This window comes from Oncorhynchus gorbuscha, linkage group LG24, assembly GCF_021184085.1.
Source record: "Oncorhynchus gorbuscha isolate QuinsamMale2020 ecotype Even-year linkage group LG24, OgorEven_v1.0, whole genome shotgun sequence".
NCBI classification, from domain to species: domain Eukaryota; kingdom Metazoa; phylum Chordata; class Actinopteri; order Salmoniformes; family Salmonidae; genus Oncorhynchus; species Oncorhynchus gorbuscha.
In genome coordinates this window covers 54,839,211-54,852,971 of record NC_060196.1, presented here as the reverse complement: position 1 = coordinate 54,852,971, position 13,761 = coordinate 54,839,211, and the positions used below count along the sequence as shown (strand labels likewise).

The 13,761-nt window shown below is 42.7% G+C and overlaps 1 protein-coding gene across 1 annotated transcript in view; it reads left to right on the top strand.

Moving 5' to 3' along the window:
* Positions 1-13,761, top strand: part of LOC124012727 (CUB and sushi domain-containing protein 3-like) — an 849,083-nt gene that overhangs the window by 561,577 nt on the left and 273,745 nt on the right. The window contains exons 22-23 of the mRNA XM_046326635.1: positions 5,447-5,616; positions 10,286-10,442. Coding sequence (XP_046182591.1) covers positions 5,447-5,616; positions 10,286-10,442 — 327 coding nt within the window. The remainder of the gene's footprint in view (positions 1-5,446; positions 5,617-10,285; positions 10,443-13,761) is intronic.

The window sequence follows — 13,761 nt, the reverse complement described above, 5'->3', positions numbered from 1 at the left end:
TGATGTTGATTGTTAAATTGTTAAATGTCCCTTTTAATAGTTCATGGGAGACAGGAATTATGCTTCTGCAGTCAGACCTGATGATGGCTGAGGTGTGTCCTCTTGGGTGTCCTGTGGCTGGTTCCTTTCTACAGCATCACTCCTTTCTCTCTCTCTCTCTCTCTGTCTCTGTCTCTCTCTCTCTGTCTCTCTGTCTCTCTCTCTCTCTCTGTCTCTGTCTCTCTGTCTCTCTCTCTCTCTCTGTGTCTCTCTGTTTCTCTCTCTCTTTCAATATCTCTCTCTTACAATATCTCTCTCTCCCTCTCTGTCTCTCTCTCACTCTCTCTCTCTGTTTCTCTCTCTCTTTCAATATCTCTCTCTTTCAATATCTCTCCCTTTCAATATCTCTCTCTTTCAATATCTCTCTCTCTCTCGCTCTTCCTCGTTCTCTCTTTCTCTATCTCTTACTCTTTCTCTCTCTCTCTCTCTCTCTCTCTCTCTCTCTCTCTCTCTTTCTCTCTATATCTCTATATCTCTCTCTCTTTCTCTCTATATCTCTAGATCTCTTGCTCTCTCGCTTCCTCTCTTCCTCTCTCTCTCTCTCTCTCTCTCTCTCTCTCTCTCTCTCTCTCTCTCTCTCTCTCTCTCTCTCTCTCTCTCTCTCTCTCTCTCTCTCTCTCTCTCTCTCTCTCTCTCTCTCTCTCATCCGCTCTCTCTCTCCCCCTCTCTTCCTCTCTCTATATCTCTTTCTCTTTCTCTCTTTCTCTCTCCCTCTCTTCCTCTCTCTCTGATGAGCAACACATTATTGCTTCAAGGGACAACTGAAATAGCTTCAGGCAGGATACAGAACACATCTTTTGTGCAGCAACAAATGATGTCAAAATTCTTTTTTTTTAATAACCGCCAGTCTTCATTCCAAACCAGCCGTACGGTTAGGTCTTATCTGATAGGCCTTACAAGACACTGCCTCCGCTCAGAAAGGAGCTATTATTAGCTACTTCCTCAGAACCATTTCAGACGGGTTGTCACCCTAAAAATGAACAAGAAGGATATCCCCCACGCACAAAAATGTTTAATTACCTTGTGCCAGTCATTGATCCACTTCCATAGAAAAATTAACACATGATGATCATTCTAACTGGTTGTTGTGTGGTTGTGCAGCAGGTCTCCATGGATAGGAAACACTGTCACCACCGATAAATCTACGATAATCAATCATTTCAATAAGCATTTTTCTACGGCTGGCCATGCTTTCCACTCGGCTATTATCCCGGCCAACATCTCAGCACCCCCTGCAGCAACCTGCCAACTCCCCGCCCCCCTCTCCTTCACCCAAATCCAGACAGCTGATGTTCTGAAGGAGCTGCAAAATCTGGATCCCTACAAATCAGCTGGGCTAGACAATCTGGACCATCTCTTTACAGACCTATATCTGTTACAGACCTATATCCATCCTGCCCTGCCTCTAGACCCAAACTGTTACAGACCTATATCCATCCTGCCCTGCCTCTAGACCCAAACTGTTACAGACCTATATCCGTCCTGCCCTGCCTCTAGACCCAAAATGTTACAGACCTATATCCATCCTGCCCTGCCTTTCTAAAGTCTTCCAAAGCCACTGACCGTTTCAAATCCCAACGTACCTTCTCCACTATGCAATCTGGATTCCGAGCTGGTCATGGGTGCACCTCAGCCACACTCAAGGTCCTAAACAATATCATAACCGGCATCGATAAAAGACAGTACTGTGCAGCCGTCTTCATCGACCTGGCCAAGAATTTTGACTCTGTCAGTCACCAAATTCTTATTGGCAGACTCAACAGCCTTGGTTTCTCAAATGACTGCCTCGCCTGGTTCACTACTTCACTACTGGTTCACTAAACTACTTCTCAGACAGAGTTCAGTGTGTCAAATCGGAGGGCCTGTTGTCCGGACCTCTGGCAGTCTCTATGGGGTGCCACATGGTTCAATTCTTGACCCGACTCCTTTCTCTGTATATATCAATGATGTCGCTCTTGCTGCTGGTGATTCTCCGATCAACCTCTACGCAGATGACACCATTCTGTATATCTCTGGCCCTTCTTTGGACACTATGCTAACAAACCTCTAAATGAGCTTCAACGCCACAAGGCACTCCTTCCGTGGCCTCCAAATGCTTTTAAATGCTAGTAAAACTAAATGCATGCTCTTCAACCGATTTCTGCCCGCACCCTCCCGCCCGGCTAGCATCACTACTCTGGACGGTTCTGACCTAGAATATGTGGACAACAACAAATACCAAGGTGTCTGGTTAGACTGTAAAATCTCCTTCCAGACTCACATTAAGCATCTCCAATCCAAAATTAAATCTAGAATTGGCTTCTTATTTCGCAAACAGAGCCTCCTTCACTCATGCCGCCAAACATACCCTCGTAAAACTGACTATCCTACTGATTCTTGACTTTGACGATGTAATTTACAAAATATCCCCCAATACACTACTCAGCAAACTGGATGTAGTCTATCACAATGACATCCATTTTATCACCAAAGCCCCATATACTACCCACCACTGCAACCTGTATGCTCTCGTTGGCTGGCCCTCACTACATATCCGTCGCCAAACCCACTGGCTCCAGGTCATCTATGAGACTTGGCTTGACAAAGCCCTACCTTATCTCAGCTCACTGGTCACCATAGCAGCACCTGCCTGTAGCACGCACTCCAGCAGTTATATCTCACTGGTCATCCCCAAAGCCAACACTTACTTTGGCCGCCTTTCCTTCCAGTTCTCTACTGCCAATGACTGGAACGAATTGCAAACATCTCTGAAGCTGGAGTCTTATATCTCCATCTCCAACTTCAGGCGTCAGCTGTCAGATCAGCTTACAATCACTGTACCTGTACACAGCCCATCTGTAAATAGCACACCCAACTACCTCATCCCCATATTATTACTTACCCTCTTGCTCTTTGGCACCCCAGTATCTCTACTTGCACATCATCTGCACATCTATCACCCCAGTATTAATGCCAAAATGTCATTATTTCGCCTCTATGGCCTATTAATTGCCTTAACTCCCTAATATTCTACATTTGCACACACTGTACATAGATTTTTATATTTTTATTTTATTTTGTGTTATTTACTGTACGTTTGTTTATGTGTAACTATGTGTTGTTGTTTTTGTCACACTGCTTTGCTTTATCTTGGCCAGGTCGCAGTTGGTTAAATAAAGGGGAAATAAAAAAATAAGCAGTGTTACTGTAGTTGCTTCACAGGCTAATCTATCAATGTATTGTACTCTATTCTATTTTATAATCTGGGTGGTTCGAGCCCCAGTCCCGACACACACACCGGCTGAAGCCAGGGCATGGGTAGGTTGAAGCTAATACTGATGCTACCTGGCTGGCTGGGAGGACCCTGATTAAAGACTACAGTATAATGCTGCTACCTGGCTGGCTGGGAGGACCCTGATTAAAGACTACAGTATAATGCTGCTACCTAGCTGGCTGGGAGGGCCTGATTAAAGACTACAGTATAATGCTGCTACCTGGCTGTCTGTGAGGGCCCTGATTAAAGACTACAGTATAATGCTGCTACCTGGCTGTCTGTGAGGGCCCTGATTAAAGACTACAGTATAGTGATGCTACCTGGCTGTCTATGAGGGCCCTGATTAAAGACTACAGTATAATGCTGCTACCTGGCTGGCTGTGAGGTCACACACAGAGAAGCGGACTAACACACACACACACACACACACACACACACACACACACACACACACACACACACACACACACACACACACACACACACACACACACACACACACACACACACACACACACACACACACACACAGCTCGCTGTCTCTTCCACCCTCTTCTTCTCCCCTCTGCTCATGCTCTCTCAGATCCCATGCTTCTTAGAGCCATCTTGTCCCTGACCCCTCTGTTGTCTGAGCAGTAATGCGAGGATGGGATTTTAAAATAATCTAACACACCCCTGGCTCTTTTCATCTTCCCCATCTCCTTCCCTGCCTTCCCTGTCTTGGGGTCCTCAGCCTCACAGCACAGGGCTGGCTTTAATTAAACTGCCTGTCACCCCATATCACGCTGTGCGGATCAGTCCTGACCAGGGACCTGGCTCAGGGGAGAGAAGACCGGCGGCAGCAGACGGAAATGACTTCAGACACCAAGTACAGGGAGAGTAAGAGTCACATCCAAGATACTGCTCCCTCCTTTATACCATCTCAGCAGCATTCATCCCCTGTTGGGCTACTGTAGCTGGGGATCTGTCTCACTATTAATAGGCACTTCCTGAGTCCTGAGTGACTGGTATTCACTGCCAACAATGTGTACACATACACACACACCCACACACTCGCACACAAACACACACACACGCACACACACACACACACACGCACACAAACACACACACACACACACACACACATCTCTTCAAGTCAATCCATGCACTTGTTTTTCAGAGCAGTCAGTCAGTTTAATGTGCAGTATTTCATTTGCTCTGAGAGATGTGGACTGAAGTTGTGCGGGGTCAAAAGCTCCTCACTCAAATAAGTTGTTTTTCTCTCCCCTGATGTGCCACTTCCCCCCCACACACACACACACACACACACACACACACACACACACACACACACACACACACACACACACACACACACACACACACACACACACACACACACACACACACACACACACACACACACACACACACACACATATACACACACATATACACACAGTATAGTTATGAGGAAGGGCAGTTTGATGGGAGGGAGTTCTTGTCTCAGATGCATTGTTCCTGGCTGGGAGCAAGAGAGTGTACCGGTTATGGTTTTTAATGGAGGCAGCAACTGATTTATTCACAATATGACACTGCTAATATCATCATAACATCTAGTAGCGGGGAGGGGGGGGGGCTTTAAATAAATCACACTGTTTCATACACCACCCTCTGCAAAATGTGTATTAAAATATCTGTTTTTACTGTCTGTTGTTCCATTAACTCTGCATTTGATGGTTGTGGTTCAGTGTCGGAGCCCAGAACCACCGATCCCAGGCCAATGTAGTTGAGCTCCGAGCAGCAGAGTAAATAATACTACTCAAGGAATGTATTTCAGTCTCTAAAGTAGATTTCCATCTGAGCCCTCTAGATTGTTTCACATCTCTGGTAATCAGGCACGAAATGCAAGGCAGGAAGCAGAACAGCAAAAGCTTTGTTTCATGTGATTCGCAGGCAGGAAATGTCCTTGGTGGTGAACTAGTATGTAAATGAATGGGATCCAATTTGATGTTCTATATGAACTGAAAAAGACACGTAACATGTCATATAGATGATAGATATCGACACTGTGACATTTGTTTTTACCCCGGCCATAGAATGCTGTTGTCACAAGCACTTTCCAATGGTGTTGTTTTGTTCTCTCTGTTTTGTTCTGTCCTCATCCTGTAGCCGAGTGCGGTTCGTCGGTGATAGACAATGAGGGGATCATGTTGTCGCCAAACTACCCGATGAACTACGAGAACAACCATGAGTGCATCTACAGCATCCAGGTGCAGGCTGGGAAGGGAATCAACATCTCTGCCAGGACCTTCCATCTGGCCCAGGGGGACATTCTCAAGGTACTGGTCTCTGTCTCTCTCTGTCTCTCTCTCTGTGTGTCTCTCTATGTGTCTCTCTCTATGTCTCTCGCTGTTTCTCTCTCTGTGTCTCTCTGTGTCTCTCGGTGTCTCTCTGTGTCGTGTCGCTCTCTGTCTCTTTCTCTCTGTCTCTTTCTGTCTCTCTCTCTCTGTGTCTCTCTCTGTGTCTCTCTCTGTGTCTCTCTCTGTGTCTCTCTCTATGTGTCTCTCTGTCTCTCTCTATGTGTCTCTCTCTGTCTCTCTCTGTCTCTCTCTGTGTCTCTCTCTCTCTGTCTCTCTTCTCTCTCTCTCTCTCTCTCTCTCTCTCTCTCTCTCTCTCTCTCTCTCTCTCTCTCTCTCTCTCTGTCTTTGTCTCTGTCTCTGTCTCTCTCTCTGTTTCTCCCTCTGTCTCTTTCTCTCTGTGTCTCTTTCTGTCTCTCTCTCTCTCTCTCTCTCTCTCTCTCTCTCTCTCTCTCTCTCTCTCTCTCTCTCTCTCTCTCTCTCTCTGTCTCTGTCTTGGAGTGTATGGCATGCCTGGGATGATCAATGGCACTCAAGCATGTGGATTCTGTCCATGTCTGTCTCTCTCTCTCTCTCTCTCTCTCTCTCTGTCTCTCTCTGTGTTTCTCCCTCTCTGTCTCTTTCTCTCTGTGTCTCTTTCTCTCTCTCTCTGTGTCTCTGTCTCTCTCTGTGTCTCTCTGTGTCTCTCTCTGTCTCTCTCTGTCTCTCTCTGTGTCTCTCTCTATGTGTCTCTCTATGTGTCTCTCTCTGTCTCTCTCTATGTGTCTCTCTCTGTGTCTCTCTCTCTCTCTCTCTCTCTCTATTTCTCTCGCTCTCTCTGTCTCTCATTCTCTCTGTGTCTCTCCCTATTTCCCTCCCTCTGTCTCTCTCTGTATTTCTCTCTCTCTCTGTCTATTTCTCTCTGTCTCTTTCTGTCTCTCTCTCTCTCTGTCTCTCTGTCTGTCTCTCGCTGTGTCTCTCTCTGTCTCTGTGTCTCTCTCTGTCTCTCTCTGTGTGTCTCTCTCTGTCTCTCTCTGTGTCTCTCTCTGTGTCTCTCTCTCTCTCTCTCTCTCTCTGTCTCTCTCTCTGTCTTGGAGTGTATGGCATGCCTGTGATGATCAATGACACTCAAGCATGTGGATTCTGTCCATGGTAGTGAGCCTTGCCCGAGACCAAAGGGCCCTTAGTGCTGGAGCCTATCTCCCATTTCTGTAGTGTGAGGCAGCTTGATGTACATGTACATGTGGATTCTGACCATGGTACTTAAGAGACAAGTCTGCCATAAAAAGTAGTCCTCCTTTAAATATTGTCAATAAGCAGTTGACAATAATTAATCTCATCAATGGCTTTATGCAGGCTACATTAGCCTGTAATCTGAACTGAATATCACTGGCTATAGCTACGGCCACGTATGAAACAACAGAGTTCTAGATCCATGGGTTGATTTATTTAGACTAAGCCTCTTGTTAAGATAGAACACCTGTCAGCCTATTGGTGTGGAGCAGTCAATGGAGTCAGACGCAACGCGTGTCTGGACACAGCCCTTTGTCGTGGTATATTGGCGATATTCAGTACCACAAACCCCTGAGGTGTCTTATTGCTATTATAAACTGGTTACCAACGTAATTAGAGCAGTACAAATACATGTTTTGTCACACCCGTGGCATATGGTCTGATATACCACGATGTTCAACCTATCAGTGTTCAGGGCTTGAACCACCCGGTTTATAATGACAATATATCCAAATGCTAAAACATGATTGAAAAGTAGTTGACAAAAATACATTTATGTTGCAAAAACAAACTTACTTGGTCTATAGCAGTAGCAATAACTAGCAATAAATTGGCATAGTGTCAATGAAACAAGCCACACAGCTGAGCTTTGTATTAGCTGGCAGAGCTCTGTAACAATAGAATTACCTCAAGAGCAGCTCTCCTTGAATGAAGAACGGGCATCATTAACAAGGACCTACTCTCACCTGTCATAAACCATTAGCACCCTTTTTAACAGGTAGCCTACATTCTCATTAGCTAGGCTATTACACACTTGACATTGCAGTGGCAAATTCTTAACAAAAAAAAACAAAGCCATAATTTGCATGAACATAACATTTTAAAACATCCCCGAAATGGGAGAAACCAATTCAAGAGAGGCACGCAACCTGTGGCTTAAAACCGTGAACATTACTGGCCCACGCTCATATAGGGAAGCCAGTTTACGGAGGTGGTAAGTAGAATGGGTTGACGATCCGGTGGACATTTGAACTACCATTGTCACTGTATTTAGAATGTATTGGCAGTTAGTTTATTGTAAGCCCATAGTGTGTACCTTACCCAAATGTACCTTACCCAAATGTACCTTACCCAAATGTACCTTACCCAAATCATGAACACTTTTTAAAAAACATTTTATTTGTAGACTTATTAACGTTATTTGAAAGTGTATTTTTGCTAGTTAGTAGCTATATCGGTTTATGTAGTGTCTATGTAGCTATATTGGTTTATGTAGTGTCTATGTAGCTATATCGGTTTATGTAGTGTCTATGCAGCTCTACCGGTTTATGTAATGTCTGTAGTGTCTATGTAGCTATATCAGTTTATGTAGTGTCTATGTAGCTATATCGGGCTTATGTATTGTCTATGTAGCTCTATTGATTTATGTAGGGTCTGTAGCTATATCGGTTTATGTACTGTCTATGTAGCTCTATCGGTTTATGTCATGTCTATGTAGCTATATCGGTTTATGTAGTGTCTATGTAGCTATATTGGATTATGTAGTGTCTATGTGGCTATATCGGTTTATGTCATTTCTATGTAGCTATATTGGATTATGTAGAGTCTATGTCGCTCTATCAGATTATGTAGTGTCTATGTAGCTCTATCAGATTATGTAGTGACTATGTAGCTCTATGAGGTTATGTAGTGTCTATGTAGCTCTATCAGATTATGTAGTGACTATGTAGCTCTATCAGATTATGTAGTGACTATGTAGCTCTGAGTTTATTTAGTGACTATGTAGCTCTATCAGTTTATTTAGTGTTTATGTAGCTGTATCAGATTATGCCATGTCTATGAAGCTCTATCTGTTTATGTAGAGTCTATGTAGCTCTATTCCATTATGTAGTGTCTATGTAGCTCTATTGGATTATGTCATGTCTATGTAGCTCTATCAGTTTGTCATATCTATGAAGCTCTATCTGTTTATGTAGAGTCTATCTAGCTCTATCTGTTTATGTAGTGACTATCTAGCTCTATCTGTTTATGTAGTGTCTATGTATCTCTATGAGGTTATGTCGTGTCTATGAAGTACTATCAGATTATGTAGTGACTATGGAGCTCTATTGGATTATGTAGTGTCTATGTAGCTCTATGAGGTTATGTCATGTCTATGAAGTACTATCAGATTATGTAGTGACTATGTAGCTCTATGAGGTTATGTAGTGTCTATGTAGCTCTATCAGATTATGTAGTGACTATGTAGCTCTATCAGATTATGTAGTGACTATGTAGCTCTATGAGGTTATGTAGTGTCTATGTAGCTCTATCGGATTATGTAGTGACTATGTAGCTCTATCAGTTTATTTAGTGACTATGTAGCTCTATGAGGTTATGTAGTGTCTATGTAGCTCTATCGGATTATGCCATGTCTATGAAGCTCTATTGCATTATGTCATGTCTTATAGCTCTATCAGTTTATGCCATGTCTATGAAGCTCTATCTGTTTGTGTAGTGTCTATGTAGCTCTATCGGATTATGTAGTGTCTATGTAGCTCTATGAGGTAATGTAGTGTCTATGTAGCTCTATTGGATTATGTCATGTCTATGTAGCTCTATCAGTTTATGTAGTGACTATTTAGCTCTATGAGGTTATGTAGTGTCTATGTAGCTCTATGAAGTTATGTCGTGTCTATGAAGTACTATCAGATTATGTAGTGTCTATGTAGCTCTATTTGATTATGTAGTGTCTATGTAGCTCTATCGGATTATGTAGTGACTATGTAGCTCTATCGGTTTATTTAGTGACTATGTAGCTCTGAGGTTATGTAGTGTCTATGTAGCTCTATTGGATTATGTCATGTCTATGTAGCTCTATCAGTTTATGTAGTGACTATTTAGCTCTATGAGGTTATGTAGTGTCTATGTAGCTCTATGAAGTTATGTCGTGTCTATGAAGTACTATCAGATTATGTAGTGTCTATGTAGCTCTATTTGATTATGTAGTGTCTATGTAGCTCTATCGGATTATGTAGTGACTATGTAGCTCTATCGGTTTATTTAGTGACTATGTAGCTCTGAGGTTATGTAGTGTCTATGTAGCTCTATTGGATTATGTCATGTCTTATAGCTCTATCAGTTTATGCCATGTCTATGAAGCTCTATCTGTTTATGTAGTGTCTATGTAGCTCTATCGGATTATGTAGTGTCTATGTAGCTCTATCAGATTATGTAATGCCTATGTAGCTCTCTCTGTTTATTTACAGTCTATGTAGCTCTATCAGTTTATTTAGAGTCTATGTAGCTCTATCTGTTTAATGTGGCTGTTGTCTTCTATGTAATGTTGTCTGTAAATGTTGATGGTTTAATAGCGTCTTTAACTCAGTGATCTTTAATGCAAGACACATTTCTCTATAAGGCCTAATAAATTAACTAATGTGAACTCTTATCTCCGCAGATCTATGATGGTAAAGACAGCACTGCTCATGTCCTGGGGGCGTTTACAGGCTCAGCCATGCTGGGTCTCACCCTCATCAGTACCTCAAACAACCTGTGGCTGGAGTTCTACTCTGACCCGGAGTCCACCGGAGAGGGCTTCAAGCTGGTCTACTCTAGTAAGTTCCCAACCAGTCTTCAAGCTGGTCATACTCTAACCAGTCTTCAAGGTGGTCTGCTCTAGTAAGTTACCAACCAGTCTTCAAGCTAGTTGTACTCTAGTACGTTTCCAACCAGTCTTCAAGGTGGTCTGCTCTAGTAAGTTACCAACCAGTCTTCAAGCTGGTCGTATTCTAGTAAGTTACCAACCAGTCTTCAAGCTGGTCGTACTCTAGTAAGTTACCAACTAGCCGTAGAGCTGGTTGTACTCTAGTAAATTACCAACCAGTCTTCAAGCTGGTCGTACTCTAGTAAATTACCAACCAGTCTTCAAGCTGGTCGTACTCTAGTAAATTAACAACCAGTCTTCAAGCTGGTCGTATTCTAGTAAATTACCAACCAGTCTTCAAGCTGGTCGTACTCTAGTAAGTTACCAACCAGTCTTCAAGCTGGTCGTACTCTAGTAAATTACCAACCAGTCTTCAAGCTGGTCGTACTCTAGTAAGTTACCAACTAGTCGTAGAGCTGGTTGTACTCTAGTAAGTTACCAACCGGTCTTCAAGCTGGTCGTACTCTAGTAAATTACCAACCAGTCTTCAAGCTGGTCGTACTCTAGTAAGTTACCAACTAGTCGTAGAGCTGGTTGTACTCTAGTAAGTTACCAACCAGTCTTCAAGCTGGTCGTACTCTAGTAAATTACCAACCAGTCTTCAAGCTGGTCGTACTCTAGTAAATTACCAACCAGTCTTCAAGCTGGTCGTACTCTAGTAAGTTACCAACCAGTCTTCAAGCTGGTCGTACTCTAGTAAGTTACCAACCAGTCTTCAAGCTGGTCGTACTCTAGTAAGTTACCAACCAGTCTTCAAGGTGGTCTGCTCAAGTAAGTTACCAACCAGTCTTCAAGCTGGTTGTACTCTAGTAAGTTACTAACTAGTCGTAGAGCTGGTCGTATTCTAGTAAGTTACCAACCAGTCTTCAAGCTGGTCGTACTCTAGTAAGTTACCAACCAGTCTTCAAGCTGGTCGTACTCTAGTAAGTTACCAACTAGTCGTAGAGCTGGTTGTACTCTAGTAAGTTACCAACCAGTCTTCAAGCTGGTCGTACTCTAGTAAATTACCCACCAGTCTTCAAGCTGGTCGTACTCTAGTAAGTTACCAACCAGTCTTCAAGCTGGTCGTACTCTAGTAAATTACCAACCAGTCTTCAAGCTGGTCATACTCTAGTAAATTACCAACCAGTCTACAAGCTGGTCATACTCTAGTAAGTTACCAACCAGTCTTCAAGCTGGTCGTACTCTAGTAAATTACCAACCAGTCTTCAAGCTGGTCGTACTCTAGTAAATTACCAACCAGTCTTCAAGCTGGTCGTATTCTAGTAAGTTACCAACTAGTCGTAGAGCTGTGGTTCTGGAAACACTTGCTATAATAACTCTATTTTTTAAAAATATTTTAGTTAATTTTTACAGATTTAATTAAAAAATAACAACTTCACATTTCCACAGACAGAGTCCCACAAAAATAAACATCATGTTGACTAATAATTACTGCACAAGAGTAAAAATAAACACACCATCTCAAAGACTAATGAATATCAATAATAATTATAGTAACTTTAAATTACACTCAATTATAAGGTGTGTTTTCTGAACATTTGTAAATTGTTTGCTAATTGTAAAACATGAGTTATAAATGATCTACTAATTGCTTATTATTGAAAGTTAATATAAAATGTTACCTTGGTTCTCAATGATCCAGACTGGGATGGGGTCATCCTATGATTGATTACCCAGACACACTGATGTAGATAGGACCCTAATAAAAGGCTTGGAGAGGGAGTGATCATCATATTGTGTTATGAGATGTTACCTTTGTCATGATTCCGCATCATGTTGATATTTAGAAGGAATAGAGTAGAGGTGTTTGTTGTTCACTCTAGATTTACACTGAGTAGACAAAACATTAGGAACACCTCATTCACGTAATTGGAGTAAAATACTTAGGCTTCTACTTGCAGCTTATACATTTACGGACACAGTATCCATCCAGTGCATCCATCCAGAAACACTGAGTAGACAAAACATTAAGAACACCTGTTCTTTCCATGACACAGACTGACCAGGTGAATCCAGGTGAAAGCTGTGATCCCTTATGGAAGTCACTTGTTAAATCCACTTCAATCAGTGTAGATGAAGGGGAGGAGACCTGGTTAAAGAAGGATTATTAATCCTTGAGACAATTGCGACATGGATTGTGTATGTTTGCCATTCAGACGGTGAATGAGAAAGACAAAATATTTAAATGCCTTTGAACGGGGTATGGTAGTAGGTCCCAGGCACACTGGTTTGTGTCAAGAACTGCAAATACTGCTGGGCTTTTCACGTTCAACAGTTTCCTGTGTGTAGCAAGAATGATCCACCAACCCAAAGGACATCCAGCAACTTGACACAACTGTGGGAAACATTGGAGTCAACATGGGCTAGCATCCCCATGGAACACTTTCGACACCTTGTAGAGTCCATGCTCCGACGAATTGAGGCTTGTGCTCCTAATGTTTGGTATACCACTCGTATCAGTCTCTCCCATCTCTCCATCTGCGTTGTAAAACAATTAGGAGTTAAAGGGTATTAAAACGCTGTTGACAGCCTGGAGTGGATTTCAAGGGATTAAACCACAGCTTGGTCCAAGGTAGTATCAATTACCTGAAAAAGAGCCACGACGCTGGTCTTTGTTGACCTCGTCCCAGCCCCCCGTAGAAAATCCGACTTTGTATTGGCACAGAGGTAAAAGAACACAAGAATCCATGTGTTGAACTAGCCAGTAGCTAGCCTGTGTAACATTCAGCAGGGTGTCAGTTCTGACAGAGATGATAGAAAATAAAGATCAACCCACTGGTGGGAGAATTCATGTGTTGAACTAGCCAGTAGCTAGTCTGTGTAACATTCAGCAGGGTGTCAGTTCTGACAGAGATGATAGAAAATAAAGATCAACCCGCTGGTGGGCTAATCTCATTTGAAATCTATAAAATCTGTGTCTGGTGGGAGAATTCATTCCACCTTCACGATTAGCTGTTTGATTGCATAATAAAGGTCAGTGGAAGCCCAGGGCCAAGTCTCACAATGGCACCCTATTTCCTACATAGTTGCACTACTTTTGACCAGAGCCCTATGGCTGACTCTATAAGCTCTGGTCAAAAGTAGTGCACTAAATAGGGAATAGGGTGCCATTTGGCACATCCATACCATATTAACGTATGGATGATGTGTGTGTTGTTATTGTATTACTACATATTAACCTATGGATGATGTGTGTGTTGTTATTGTATTACTACATATTAACGTAT